The sequence below is a fragment of the Panthera onca genome, chromosome D2 (assembly GCF_046562875.1).
Source record: "Panthera onca isolate mPanOnc1 chromosome D2, mPanOnc1 haplotype 2, whole genome shotgun sequence".
Classification (NCBI taxonomy): domain Eukaryota; kingdom Metazoa; phylum Chordata; class Mammalia; order Carnivora; family Felidae; genus Panthera; species Panthera onca.
In genome coordinates, this window is record NC_138349.1 from 80834862 (window position 1) to 80850582 (window position 15721).

At 45.2% G+C, this 15721-nt stretch overlaps 1 protein-coding gene across 12 annotated transcripts in view; it reads left to right on the plus strand.

The window, feature by feature from the left end:
* Positions 1-3251: 3251 nt before the first annotated feature.
* RNLS (renalase, FAD dependent amine oxidase) overlaps positions 3252-15721 on the plus strand; it is a 346559-nt gene continuing 334089 nt past the window's right edge. For 3 of the 12 annotated variants that reach the window (XM_060642979.3, XM_060642977.3, XM_060642978.3), the window contains exons 1-4: positions 3852-4305; positions 4467-4572; positions 5292-5434; positions 13890-14048. In XM_060642979.3, coding sequence (XP_060498962.2) covers positions 4182-4305; positions 4467-4572; positions 5292-5434; positions 13890-14048 — 532 coding nt within the window. In that variant the 5' untranslated portion in view covers positions 3852-4181. Of the gene's footprint in view, positions 3471-3840; positions 4306-4466; positions 4573-5291; positions 5435-13889; positions 14049-15721 lie in introns of those variants that run through there. The other 9 variants (XM_078434139.2, XM_078434140.2, XM_078434141.2 and 6 more) reach the window with 9 other exon arrangements.

Consider the following 15721-nt stretch of genomic DNA (forward strand, 5'->3'; position numbering starts at 1 on the left):
AGTATGCTTAGACTCCAGAACTGCATAAGCAAAGGTTTACCACTTTCACAGATGCGTGGAAAATTTGAGGGTGGATTCAGGGAACATAAAATAATTCAGTGTCGCTCTAGCACAGGACAGATGAAGATTATGAAGATAAGATATAAACATAGGTTGGGGAAATATCAGTGAACACTATTTATGCCGAGCAGTTCCCCTGGGTTCTCTATGAAACTGAGAGCTACTGAAAGTTCTTTGAGGATGGTAGTGAATGATCCAGAAGCTCAGTGCGGAATACAGGTTAGGCGCAGGGAGACCGCTTAAAAAACCACTAGAATAATCCTGCTAAGAAGTAACGGTTGCTCGGGGCGTCTCGGTGGCTCAGTGGGTTAAGCGTCTGATTCTTGGTTTCAGCTCAGGTCATGATCTCAGGGCTTCATGTGCTGGAGCCCCACATCGGGCTCTGCGCCGGTAAGGCAGAGCCGGCTTTGAATTCTCTTTCTCCCCCCTTCGCTGCCCCTCCCCCATTCACGCTCTCAAAACAAATAAACTTTAAGAAAAGAAAAAGAAAATTCTTTAAAAAAAAGAAAAGAATGAATGGTTGCTTGAATTTAAGCAATGGAGTCACCTGTTGGTGATTTCTTTCTTTCTTTCTTTTACCTTAGAGAGAGAGAGTACAAGCAGGAGAAGGAGACAGAGGGGGAGAGAGAGAGAGAGAATGAATCTCAAGCAGGCTCCACACCCAAGTGCAGAGCCCAATGCGGGACTCGATCCCACGACCCTGGGATCACGACCTGAGCCAAAATCAAGAGTGAGACTCTCAACTGAATGAGCCACCCAGGAGCCCCTGCGATTGCTTTTCAAAATGCTAAATGTGCACAGATAACGAGAACGCAGCGAAACAGGCACTTTAGTCCACTTCTGGTATTTCTGGTGGAAGTTGGATTTTTCTGGCGTAGAGTGGTGTGGGGTTGGATTTAAGAGACAAAGGAGAAGAGGTCAAAGACCAGAAGACTAACACTTAGCCAGAGAAGAGAGGAGAAGTTATTGAAGATGACCATGAGGTTGGAGCCCTGATGGTGCAAGAAACGAGGAAGCAGGAGGAGATGGTGGGAATGGGGGGAACAGACTCAAAAAACCCACGGGGACCTGCCCTCCCCTCAACCGCGAGACACTGCGGAGCCTCGGGCAGACTCATGTTAACTCAGTGTCTGTATTTACATTATGCTGGTGGCAGAGGCCCGTTGTCATAGGTTATTTCAAATATCCTTTCCAGACAATTCTGAGATTTTATTTTTAATTTTTTTATGTTTATTTTATTTTTGACAGAGAGAGACAAAGCACGAGCAGGGGAGGGGCAGAGAGAGAGGGAGACACAGACTCTGAAACAGGCTCCAGGCTCTGAGCTGTCAGCACAGAGCCCCACACGGGGCTCGAACTCACGAACTGTGAGATCGTGACCTGAGCCGAAGTCGGACGCTCAACCGACTGAGCCACCGGGGCGCCCCACAATTCTGAGATTTCAGAATGGGGTTGCAACAATCTCTCCAACTAGACTGTAAACAACTTTAAGGCAGGGATTGATGAATTTATTCAGTCTACCGTATCAGCTTTACTTGCTTTATACCAAATAGATGCATATATACATCTATAAATGAATAAATACATGGCTTCTATAAAACATTTGAAATTAACAGAAAAATATAAGTACATCTGCTTCCTCTCCTATTTCTCTAATACTGCGTATGTCCTTGTTTCTGTGTGTGTTTCCCATCCTCTGGGATTCTACTGGTTTCGAAGCAGTTTTTCATCATTATACGATGAGTACTTTTCCCATACACCCTTAAACGTTTAAGCCGTATTTTCTTAGTAGCTTTATTCAAATGTTCAGATAGCTATAATCTGATCAATCAAATCCCACTGATTGTTTACCGGAATGTTTCTAATAACACTGAGGGAAACACGTTTCTACATAAATCCTAATGTATAGCTATACGCTATTTTCCTAAGATAAATGTCTACAACTGGTATCTCTCATTTAAAGGACAGTTTTAGGGCTTTTGATATATGATCAAACGCTACTCCGGTCAACTTAGCCATCGCACTTCCATCACTACTGCATTAAAGTGCGTTCTGCTACATTCCTGCCAAATGTAGGCACATAACCTTTTGAAAAGCAATTCCCAAAAAATAAAAAACGATATCGCATTTTTTGGGCTTTTTTTGGTATTGCATTTTAATTTTTATCTGAATATAGGAAAGTTAAACCTTCTAATCTGTTTATTGGACTTCTGTTATTTCTTTCTATTCAAAAATTGAATCTGCACATTTTCGTTTTGGATTTTGTCACTTAATTGTGTCTTTCAGATTTTATATAAGGATATTTAGCTTTCATCTTTCATACCTGCCCCCAAATTTGCTACTTGTATTTTGTCTTGTGCATTTTGGACATACAAGTTGTAAATAATTATGTATTGTTTTTTATTTTTATGTAAGTCTTCTTACAGACTATATATATTCATCTATATTTTCATCTAGTTCGTCTTTTATCAGACGTACGTACCGATCCATCACCAATGACGTATAGTAATTTTTTATGACCTAATTTTTACATAAAGTAAACCTTCCAATTTTTAAATGTTTTCATTGTAATTGACTACCATTGTCAACTACCATTGACTACCATTGTCATAGCTATTCAGTTTCTGTAGTTTTCCAGGTGATAATTTATCTGCAATCCACTGTAACTTAATTCTTTATGTTTTAATAGTTGGTCGTTCTCACTTAGAATTTCCAGGACAATGTTGGGGGGAAACAGATCAGCGATAAAGGCATGAACCCTATCCTGTCCACCTCTGCATCCCACAGGATATCGGAACGTGTTCCGGCATAAAAACATTTACTGAAGAGCGGAGCGATCTCACGTTTTCTGGTCAATCACACATCTGTAATCGTCACAGATCTGAAACGAAGACACTAGTGTCCCCATTCCCCAGATGGAGAAACTGAGGCTCGAGCTGAGGTAACACACACAGAGCCCGGAGGCCAATCTTATTAGAACCATCCCAGGATTCCGACATCCTTCGGGGCATCGCTGGTGCGGTCCCCCCTCCGCCCCTCAAGACCGCAGTGTCACGCCGGCAGGGGCGCGCACAGGGACCGGGGCTCAGCTGCGGCTCCAGCCGAGGCGGGGGGGCAGGTGCGCGCGCCGTCCCCGCCCCCCCGCCCCCCCCCGCCGCTCGGCTCGGTCCCCGGAGCGCCGGCTCCCGCCCCCCAGCCCGGCGGGCCGCTCGCCTCGCGCCTGCCCCCTGCAGGCCGGCCGCGGGGCTGCTCGCGGGCGGGGCGGGCCCGGAGCGCGGAGCGGGGTGCGGACATGGCGCGGGTGCTCATCGTGGGCGCCGGGCTGACGGGCAGCCTGTGCGCGGCGCTGCTGAGGAAAGAGACGCCCCGGCCTGTGCACCTCACGGTGTGGGAAGAGGCCGGGGACTCAGGTGGGTCGTCCGGAGGCCGAAACCGGGGCAAGGAGGCCGCCGCCGGCCGGGGTTTCCGAGGCGGCGAGCGGCCCCCCCTGGGGGAGCCGGTGAGAAAAATCCAGTGGCGGCCGCGGCCGGCGGGTCCCGGCAGCGGCATGCGCAGTGCGCGCCCGGCCACGTGACCAGGGCCTCAGACCTACCCCCCCCCCGCCCCCAGGGCCCGACGGTGCGGGGGGGGGGGGGCTGTGACCCTGGCGCGGTGGGGGGTGGTGTCGGGGAGCGGGAGGGGTCCCCCGGCAGGAGGAGCGAGGGGAACCGGCGAAGCGGGAGGAGAGGAAGGAGGGGTGGGGGGAGGGAGGAGTGAGAGGAGCGGGAGGAGCCCCGGGCCCCGGGAAGGAGGGAGGGAGGGGGAAAGGAAGGGAGGAGCGGGAGGATCCCCGGGCGGGAGAAAGGGAGGAGCCCGGAGGAGCTCTGGCCGTTTGCAACGCTTGGGCCTGGGGTCTTGGCCAATACGTGGGCTTACATCGCGGCCTGCTGGTGCCTTCGTGGCCTTCTCCCCGCCTCGAGGATCCCGAAGTGCCCGTTGGCCAGGACTTTACGAAGACCTACTTTACAGAATCCTTGTTTTCTCATGAAACCTGAGTGCAAGAGTGAAAGCATTCCTTGACTGATGCATCCTGACGTGTCATTCGTTGTGTCGTTTTATTTGATCCATTCATCCGTTCTTTAATGAAACATGGGAGTCCGTGCTCCCGGCGCCGAGCTGAGCAACGCTTGCCGCCCCATTCTTGTGCCCTCTTTGAGAAAGGGCCTCACGGTGACCAAATTGTCTCTGGACTGCTTCCTGACCATGGTAGGTTGCCGAGCCTAAAACTGAAACAAACAAAAAAAAAACCACCAAAAGGTCTTTTTAAAATACGGCTATGATCTGTTCGGCCCGACCTGAGCTGAACAGCCTGAATCTCAGGAGGTTCATTCTGATGCACTAAGACGTTTCCTGTGGATTCATTCAAGGGGGGAGAATGGCTACGGCCCGGAGTCCTTGCAATCCACAGAGCACCGTTGACTTGGGAGCCCAGTACATCACCCGCACTCCCCATTATGCTAAAAAACACCAAAGGTGAGTTAGTTGCAAGGGATGGAATCCTTCTTACGGGGTGTATGATGTAAACATGTTGAGATCGTCCATTTTTAACTCTGCCTCTTGTAATAAAATATAGTGAGGGCAGGACAATATTGTCGCTGTCGGTGGTGGTAGCAGGAAGAGGTGAACCTGAGTGAAGTGGATAAGCTGGGATACAGGTCTCCCGGGGTTATTGAGAAGACCGGAGGAGCTCTTACCCCACCGGGGCTCAGTAAATGTGCTTGACCGAGTCAGGGTTGAGGAAGAGGGAGGCTGGCTGTGATGCCAGGCAGTCTGCACCAAATTCAAGATTGGTGCCCTGCCTGCCTTTCTGTTTACCTTCACTGACTTTAATTTTGAAATATGCAAGAAAATGGGCCTTCTGCTAATGTCAGCAGAAGTTTTATGGATTCTCCAAACGTTGCTGTTCGTCACTTGAATTCTGTTTTATTAGTATTTTTTTAAGTAAGCTCTGTGCCCAAAAAGGGGCTTGAACTCACGACCCAGAGATCAAGAGTTGCATGTTCCACCGAGGGAGCCAGCCAGGCCCGCCCTAAACTATGTTTTATCAACACAAAACATGTATAGAGTCGATCATGTCAAGATTTCTAGTTGTTATTTAGAATGATAATCTCTAAGAATTCTTGGACGAGACTATATAGTATTTTTAAGCTAACTAATTACAGTATGTAATTATATATGTTGATTTATTTCAGTTTTTATGATGAACTGTTAGCTCACGGCATTTTGAAACCTCTGACCTCTCCAATTGAAGGGATGGTAATGAAAGAAGGAGACTGTAACTTTGTGGCACCTCAAGGACTTTCTTCAATCGTTAAGCATTACCTGAAAGAATCAGGTGCGGATAAGGTTTTCTCTGCCTTCTTTTAAAATTAGCATTTACAAATAAAAGTTGTATATATAGTCAAATATTAATACTATAAAGAAAGTCATAAAATATGTGTTCTCCCGTTCACTGCTCAACAGCTAATTTTCTCTTCCTAAAGTAATTCCTGATAATAGTTTTCTATATATGCTTCCAGAAAAATGTTTATGTATCTATTGATCTTATATGACTATCTTTATGTGTTTATTCATGCGTGTTTATGTTTTCTCTTTTTAAGATATGCACACAGGATTATTTTACATAAACCATTCTACAAGTTGTTTGGTCTGTTTATAATAAATCAACCCTCCCCCCCCCCCCCCCCCCAACCGCCCTCATTTTCTATCTATCTACCTCCTATTGGTTCTGCTTCTCTGGAGAATCTTAACACAACGTCATGGACAGAATCATATCTTAGGTCTATTTTCATATCAACAAATTCAGTATGCTTCATTCTTTTCAACGTTTTTTATTTATTTTTGGGACAGAGAGAGACAGAGCATGAACGGGGGAGGGGCAGAGAGAGAGGGAGACACAGAATCGGAAACAGGCTCCAGGCTCCGAGCCATCAGCCCAGAGCCTGATGCGGGGCTCGAACTCACAGACCGCGAGATCGTGACCTGGCTGAAGTCGGACGCTTAACCGACTGCGCCACCCAGGCGCCCCGCTTCATTCTTTTCAATGCCTGTTCAGTATTACATTATTTATGTATAAATAAATAAATGAATACATTGTTTATTAGCTATTAACTTTCTGGTAAATATTTAGGTAAATATTTGGGGGGGTGACGGGTTGTTTTGGTTTTTGCTAATACCAATGTTGGTGCATTATCTGGCCCTGATGCACTTTTGTAAGTATATCTGTAGGACCAGTTTCTAACAGTACGATAGCTGTCAAATGGTAATGTGCATTTTGTTTGTTTGTTTTTTTTTTTTTTTTTTTTTTAATTTTTTTTTCAACGTTTTTTATTTATTTTTGGGACAGAGAGAGACAGAGCATGAACGGGGGAGGGTCAGAGAGAGAGGGAGACACAGAATCGGAAACAGGCTCCAGGCTCCGAGCCATCAGCCCAGAGCCTGACGCGGGGCTCGAACTCACGGACCGCGAGATCGTGACCTGGCTGAAGTCGGAGGCTTAACCGACTGCGCCACCCAGGCGCCCCTGTTTGTTTGTTTTTTGAGAGAGAGAGAGAAAGCAGGGGAGGGGCAGAGAGAGAGGGAGACAGAGAATCTGAAGCAGGCTCCCTGCTGTCAGCGCAGAGTCTGACTAGGGGCTCGAACTCATGAACCATGAGATCCTGATCTGAGCCAAAATTGGATGCTTAACCGACTGAGCCATCCAGGCGCCCCATAACGTGTATTTGTAATGCTATCTTTTCCTCTTAAAGAGCATCTCATCATCAACGGTGAATGGGACATTACATCTTGATATTATGGAGATTTTTGGGTTTTGCCAATGTGACAGGTTAAAGATGATATATTTTTGTGTTTTGATTTGCATTTACTTAATGAGTGAGTTGTTTTAACCAGCTCTTTGCATTTTTTTCTTTGAATTTATTTATAACCTTTGACTCTTTTCTATTAGGATGTTCATTTGTTCCTTATGTATTTTATGAATGTTTTGAAAATGACCTTTGTTTTTTTTTGAAAATGACCTTTTCAAAAATGATGATAAATGATCTTGGATGATAAATGTTTTTTTTCTTAAACAGAAGTAGGTTTCTTGATGAGTCATCATTAAATAAAATGCCCAGTTCAAGATCACTGAAGAAAGGTGCTGAGAATTTTTGTTTCCTAAGAGGATAATTATTGTTTTGATCTTCATCAAATATTAGTTATTGAGAACTATCCCAGGCAAGGGAGAGATCAGTGAGATTGAATATACAACATGAGAACATAGTAAATACCATTCTGGTTAGACCATTTCTCCATCTAGAATTCAGTCTGTGGTCATGTATTACTCAGGATTTTCCAGAGAAACAGAATGAATAGGAGATAGACAAAATAAGATACGTGTACGTGTGTGTATACATATATATATATATATATATATATATACACATATATATATATATGTATACGTATATACATATATATATATACATACAATAGGATATATTGGATATATATAATAGGATACATATGTATATATATATGATTTATTATAAAGAATTGGTTTATGTGATTATGGAGGCTGGCAAATGCCAAGATTTGCCGGATGAGTTGGCAGGCTGGAGACCCAGGGAAGCCAACGGTTTAGTTCCAGTCCGAAGGCTGAGAACCAAGAGACGTAATGATACAATTCCAGTCTGAAGGCTAGCAGCCTCCAGACCCAGGAGGAGCTGACTTTTCAGTTCAAGTCCAAGTACAGGGGAAGAAAACCCTCCAAACCCTTGTTCCAGTTTGAAAGCGGTCAGGCGGGAAGAATTCTTCTTCACTGTCAGGAGGGTCAGGCTTTTTGTTTTATTCAAGCCTTTGGCTGATTGGATAAGACTCATCTGTGTTAAGTAGGGAGGGTAATCGGCTTTACTCAGTCTACCAACTTAAATGTTAATCTCATCCAAAAAACACCCTCATAGACAGGCCCAGGATAATGTTTGACCAAATACCTGGGCACTCTGTGACGTAGTCAAGTTAATGCATAAAATTAACCACTGCAGATTATGATACCATTGGATATTTTATAGAATGTCTCCATCAGCTTCGTATACCATATAACTTTAAAAATCTCATTTCTGTTGTGATTTGGCCCAATCTACATGTGCATATTTACTGAAATCCTCAGGTACTCACTAACCGTATTATATATCTACCCATCCATGCATGTCATATATCCATTCAATATAGACTTATTGAGTAGTTACTATATGCCAGACACTGTTTTAGGCGCTAATGATACATGAACCAAAGTCCTTGCCCTCTTACAGCTGATGTTCTGGCAAAGAGACAGTTCTTGAATACACAGTGCCTACATCCCTATTTTGGTAGGTGTTAGGGGAATATATGTTTTGTCTTCCAATTTTGCTTTGGAAGGTCTTGGGAAAAGAGGTTATAGTTAATTACCTGTGGCTCACATAGAATGTGGCACACGTCATGGGCATGCATGGGCAGTGACAGTTACCATGGCTGTTCCATCAGGCTATCATGCTCATGCCGCAGCTATCGTACCATATAATCCTACAGCAACAATTCAAAACCTAACTATATCATTATAACACTCGCCGCCTTTATACTATTCATACACAGCCCTGCTACACCAACATTATCCCTATCACAAACATGAAATAAAACACCCTTAACCACCTCATGCCGATGCTAATACTGTCTCTAGGGGGCCTTCCGCCACTCTCGGGATTCATCCCCAAATGAATAATCATCCAAGAATTAACAAAAAATGAGATAATTATACCTACGCGACTAGCCTCATAACATTATTCAACCTATACTTTTATATACCCCCTCCCATCATAACCTCCACCATACTACTCCCACTCACACCAGTATTATCCATCCTGGATTAGGAGTTTAGGTTAAAACAGACCAAGAGCCTTTAAAGCCCTAAGTGCATCATAGCCATGTAAGTCCTGCACACTTAACTCTAAGGACTGCAAGAATCTATCTTACATCAATTGATTGCGAATCAAACACGTTAATGAAGCTAAGTCCTGACTAGATTGGGGGGTTTCCATCCCACGAAATTTTAGTTAACAGCTAAATACCCTAATCAATCTACTTCCCCGCCATCTAGGAATAAAAGGCGGGAGAAGCCCAGGCAGCGTTGAAGCTGCTTCTTTGAGTTTGCAATTCAGTGTGATATTTCACCACAGAGCTTGGCCAGAAGAGGGCTTCAACCTCTGTTCTTAGATTTCCAGTCAAACGCTTTACTCAGCCATTTTACCTATGTTCATAAACCGCCATTTTCCACTAACCGCAAAGATGTCGGCACTCTGTATCTCCTAACTGGTGCCTGAGCTGGTGTAGTAGGAACCGCCCTTAGACTTCTAATTCGAGCTGAACTTGGCCCACCCAGCACTCTACTAGGAGAGGATCAGATCTATAACGTAGTTGTCACTATCCGTGGTACCCTGGATGGGTACCCTGGCTCAAGCGATTGACTCTCTGGAGGCTATAATAGTACGGAGGTGTTCAGTCTTGGGACTTTTAGGGGGTTGAGAGGAGTAACACCTGTGGGTGGTCAGCAGCCCACAGACTCCAGAGTCGGGGGCAAGGCTTGAGTGGTAAAAGGCTGTGAAGAAGCCTGCGAAGAAAAATACTTCTGAAATGATGAAGAGAATTATTCCCTCCCGCAGGCCCTTTTGAGCAATAGGTGTGTGGTGGCCTTGAAACGTGCTTTCTCGGACAATATCTCGTCATCGGGGTATATAGTTGGCAGGTTGGTTGTCAACCCTACAGTTAATAAGGATGTTGAGTTGAAGTGAAATCATATCACCAATCCTGAAGTTACCAGGAGGGCTGAAAGAGCTCCCGCGAGTGGTCACGGGCTTGGGTTACCTGTGGTATGCATGGGTTTGGTGGCTCGTTAGGTGCTCTCCTGTAGGTGTAGACTTACTAACAGGGTAAAGACATAGGCTTGAATAAGGGCCACAGCAAATTCGAGAATTGTTAGTAAGACACGAATAACGAAGGCAATGAGGGCGACAGAGGTGCTGACGTGTATTAGGGCTGGAGTAGCTCCTCATTAAGTGAATTAACAGGTGACCTGCTGTGAGTCGTACGGTCAGAGCACCCGGTGGGATGAAGAGGCTAATAGTTGCAATGACCACAAGTATAGGGATTAGGGGAAGAGGTGTTCCCTGAGGTAGGAAGCAGGCTAAGGATGCTTTCGTCTCGTATCGGAACCCGGTGACCATGGGGCCGGCTCTTGGGGGCATGGATATTCCCTGGTACCTAGTAAGTGTCATGATCTTCACCATGATAGGTTTCTGTGTCTGTATCTATTTCTGTATACGTATAGGTGCATATGTATACTGGAGGTGTTGTTGAATATATTTAATACAGTGATATGCATTAGGTGACTATCAGTTCTCATTTAACCAGTTCTTAGTAAAGACCTGTTTCTATTTTCAATTTGTACAGTCTGTTGTGACAGTGAGTCTTGTAAATTTTTTTCTGTCACTATATAAAATACTATTTACTTCAAAAAGCAATTTTTATTATTTTTTTAATTTATTTATTTTGAGAGAGAGAGGGTGAGGAGGAGCAGAAAGAGAGAGAGAGAGAATCCCACAGCACAGAGCCCAGTGTAGGGCTCGAACCCATGAACCATGAGATCATGATCCGAGCCGAAATCGGGAGTCAGTCATTTAACCAACCGAGCCACTTGGGCGCCCCCAAGAAGTAATTTTTTTTCTTTTTTTAAATTGTGCACTACTGGTAGAAAGCTTGGAAAATACAGTAAAATAGCAGGAAAAATGTCATTATATCTGTCAATAATAAGTCCATCTTGTGACCTACTTTCTGCTTTTAATTTTTTTAATTTAATTTTTTGTTTTTATTTATTTTGAGAGAGAGAGCCAGTGGCAGAAGGGCAGAGAAAGAGAGGGAGAGAAAGAGAATCCCAAGCGGCTTCACACTGTCAGCACAGAGTCCAGTGCAAGGCTCCAGCCCACAAACTGTGAGGTCATGACCTGAGCCAAAATCAAGAGTCAGATGCTTTCTTTAAAAATGAATTTTGAGGGGCGCCTGGGTGGCTCAGTCGGTTAAGCCTCTGACTTCAGCTCAGGTCATGATCTCACGGTTCATGAATTTGAGCCCCGCGTCAGACTCTGCGCTGACAGCTCAGAGCCTGGATGGAGCCTGCTTCGGATTCTGTGTCTCCCTCTCTCTGCTCCTCCCCTGCTCACGCTCTGTCTCTCTCTGTCTCTCAAAAAATGAATAAACATTAAAAAAATAAATAAAAACAAATGTTGATATAATTGAGTTCAAGGTTTACATAATTTGAGTGTATATAAACTTTTTCTTTGTTTATTTTAATATTACCTTTGTCGTATTTCAGGAATCTTTTCCCCTCTCTACCCAGAACTGTTATTATAGTATTTATAGACATTATCTATACCATTTTAAAATTTACAGTTATATCCCTTTAAGCTTCTTTAAAGCTCTCTGTCCTCTAAATGGTCCACAAAAGTTTTAGTGATTCCACAACGTAAGTTGGGAGAGTTTCTGGAATCAGAATGATCTGGATTCAAATTAATGTTCTGCCACCCCTTCCTAGTTATGTAGTAATGGGAACGTCTAAAAATCAATACCCTGGTTCTTTCATTGGAGAAATAAGAGTAGTAATAGTACCCACTTTGTAGTATACCCACTATAGAATATACGCACTCATTGTCAATCCAAGCAAATAACAGGCCAGGTACATAGTCTCTTGACCAATGCTGGTTCAGAAAATAAGCTACTCTAACGAGGCCGACCTTTGTCTGCCCTCAGTGCAGAAGAACCCAAATTGCCAAGAGATTCCAAAACTACTCTACAGTTAGGAATCGGTTAGGCTTACGAGCCCGCCAGCTGTTGGATGAACCAGTCAGTAGTAGCTTAGATTGGAGCCGACTTCCGGGGAAGTTATCTGTGTGCTTTAGGATATGGATAGTGCTGAATAGCACAGATGATGCTTTCGGATGGCTTCAAATCTCTAAAGCCAGTATCTAACCCCTTAAATGTACACACCTACCAATGAGCCCTTAAATACCCTTAAATACACATCACCGATACGCACGCGATACTCTTTTCAAAGGGAACATCATGGGAAAACACAAGAGCATAGAACGTATACAATTCCTAGGCCTACTTGAGGTCCAGATCAGGGCCAGGACTAGAGCGAGGCGAGCAAGGTGACCTGGCCGGGGTGGGACATCCTAAATAAACAGAAGCAAGCTAAGCGGAGCTGCTCTGGCAGGAGTGGAGACGGTGTTTGTGAGTCGGACGCCCCAGTTACCTGCACCTTCCCCAGGCTGGGGCCTTGGACAAACCCTCAGGCAGGTCGGAGGCAGTTTACAAGCCCTTGCTCTAATCTGCTAACGGAATGGTGTTAATTGCCTCAAAGAGTTTGACCCCTGGGATAGACCCGACGTACCTAAAACACGCGGATGTTTTGAATCAGTCGGAAGGAATGATCAAGGCACTGATGGTGGAGGGACCTCAGAGATGAGGGGGCTCACACTGAGCCAGAGCAGCCACAGGAGGGAAGCCTCGTGGCCCAGGTTGGACGTAAGCCTGTGTTTGAGCGGCTGGGAGCCCGAGGTGTGGCAGGTAACGATGGACAGGACTTTCAGTGAGCTTTTCTGTTTTGTTCTTTCTTCACTTTTTTTTTTTTCTGTTCCTGAGGCTGCATGAAAAGTGGACTTGTTTTGGGGGCACCTGGGTGGCTCAGTCGGTTAAGCATCCTGCTCTCAATTTCTGCTCAGGTCACGATCTCACGGTTCATGAGATCGAGCCCCGAGTCAGGCTCTGCATGGACAGTGCAGAGCCTGCTTGGGATTCTCTCTCTCCCTCTCTCACTCTGCCCCTCCCCTGCTTGCGCTCTGTCTCTCTCAAAATAAATGCACATTAGAAGAAAAAAGTAAGGGCGCCTGGGTGGCTCATTTGGTTACGCATCCAACTTCAGCTCATCTCGTTGTCCGTGGGTTTGAGCCCCACATTGGGCTCTGTGCAGATTGGGTGGAGCCTGCTTGGGATTCTCTCTCTCTGTCTACCCCCCCCCCCCAACTCTCTCTCTAAGTAAATAAATAAGCTTAAAGAAATTTAAAAAAAAAAGTAAGGTCCTTTTTAAATCAAAGTTTTCTGAAAATTGAAATGTGAGGTAAGTGCTTGTGTCCCAAGGAGGCTTATTGATCCAATTGTATTTTCTTACCTTTTGGTTTATGGTTCGTGTTTCGTTCTCTTCAACGGGTACCGATTAAATAGAATGTGCCGAGGGCTATACTGTGTATGCGATGTGGTATTCGTGGAAACAAAACAGGCGTAATTCGTTGCTCGTGGGCTCACATTTTAATAGGGAAGGGAATAATAACCAAATAACTACTCAAATAATTACGAAAATACCTCGGTGATAAATGCAAAGAAGGAAAATGAGATGACTGGCCATTCTAGATTGTATTTCTCTTAATTCCAATTCTTCTTGATGAAGGTTTTCCACCAATTAATAAAAGACAGCTGTGGTTATTATTATTGATTGTAGCAGTAGTTTCCCCCCTCCCCCTCACCCCCCAGAGCAGCCATGGACCCGGAGGTCCAAGGGTGCCAGAAGGAGAGGAATCCTACCGGATGAGAAAGAAAGTGAGCCCCAGGGGCCGTAGATGACAAACTTCACTGTTTTGTTCACCTGAGTGGATTCAGTTTGTGATTCTTCCCGGCGTCCTCATTTGCACGGCAATCCTGATCACGTGAACATGACTTCGCTTTCGGAACAGGTGCCGAGGTCTCCTTCCGACACCGTGTGACCCAGATCAACCTGAGAAATGACAAGTGGGAAGTGTCCGAGGAAAGAGGTTCCCCTGAGCGGTTTGACATCGTGGTCCTCACGATGCCGGTTCCGCAGATTCTGCAGCTCCGAGGTGACATCGCAAACTGTGAGTCCCGGCCTGCGCCGTTCGCCCGAGAGACTGGAGTTCCTCTCACAGGGCATGAGTTCGGTTAAAACTGGCTTAGCAGAGGGTGTGTTACGGATTCTGTTGCTTTGCGTGTTTTAAAAACTGATACCACGGACTTGCTCGTGACATTGGTCTAGGTCAGACTGACACCCAGAGGATTGTTTTTTAACCGGTTAGAGGTTGAACATTGTTCTTATTGCCCTTGCCTTTAAGAAGCAAATATTTTTGATGGACGTGCATGTAGGTTGGCCTAAATGAAGAGCGGTCTCTTTGTGGCCCTCGTGGGGGAAAGGAAGGCTTTTCTGATTCAAGAATTGATTACGTCAACCTTCTGGCAAGCCTCATCTTGGATGGCTCCTGAGTGCGATGGCTACTGAGTTCTTCCCTGCTCGGGACTTGTCGGTTCACTTTTTCTTTACCTGGCCTCTCCAGGCTTGAGGTATAATTCACATACCATACAGTTCACTTATTTAGAGTGTACGAGTCAGTAGTATTTGGTATACTCCCCGATATATGCGACCGTTACCCCATTTTCATCACCTTGGAAAGAAACCCCACGTCCTAAAGCATTCAGCACTTTCCCTCTGTCTCCGTTTCCATCCCAGCCCCGAGCAAACAAGAATCTACTCTGTGTCTCTGTCGATTTCCCTATTCCCTGGATCCTTAAGAAAAGCCCTTCTGTGGTCCTGCTTTGCTTCCGTGTATGACAGGTTTCGCTGATTTTCCTCGTCTCTTCCGTCATGTGTGACTGGACCTGACTCATCCATCAGAGCCACTGACTTCTAGAAGTTACGTCATCTTGCTTTGAAGCCGGTGGGTTAGAGCAGTGGTGGGCGGGGCTTCAGGGCCCCGGGATGGTGGTGGATATGGTCGTGCCTATAGCTTTTGACTTTCTTGTAGAACTAAAGTTGACATTGGATTTAACTGAGGAATAGCCTTTTATGTCCCCATTAGCACGAAAACTGGTAATAAATACGGTTTGTAGATCTTATTTTTAGAGCCGTAATGGGAATTGTTCTCCAAGGAAGAACATCGCTGCTTATTACACCTTGAAAGCAGTGTATTTTTCCCGAATATCAGGTCCACCACAGGTGGACCACTACCTGGTAACAATGTAGGTCCTTCTCCAGCACAGTCTGAGATGACAACATAGAAGGGACTGGAAGGCTTGCCAGACAGCTAAGGGCACAAAACCAATTTCAAGGATCTCTTTTACAAGCCTACCTCTGCTCTGTTGTTCTGTTGTCGCTTTAACGTAGGAGGACTTCTTGCTATGGAGTCTGTAACAGGTGGGCTGATTTGGAGACTGGTAAATAACATACTGTAACACTTACCTGAAACACAGCGGTTGGTCATTACATTTGGTTGTGCTGTAAATTGCATGTTCCTGTTTTTATTTTTTTTTTAATTTTTTTTAACGTTTATTTATTTTTGAGACAGGGAGAGACAGGGCATGAACAGGGGAGGGGCAGAGAGAGAGGGAGACACAGAATGTGAAACGGGCTCCAGGCTCTGAGCTGTCAGCACAGAGCCCGATGTGGGGCTCGAACTCACGGACCGTGAGATCGTGACCTGAGCCGAAGTCGGACGCTTAACCGACCGAGCCACCCAGGCGCCCCTGCATGTTCCTGTTTTTAAAAGCTACCTATTTT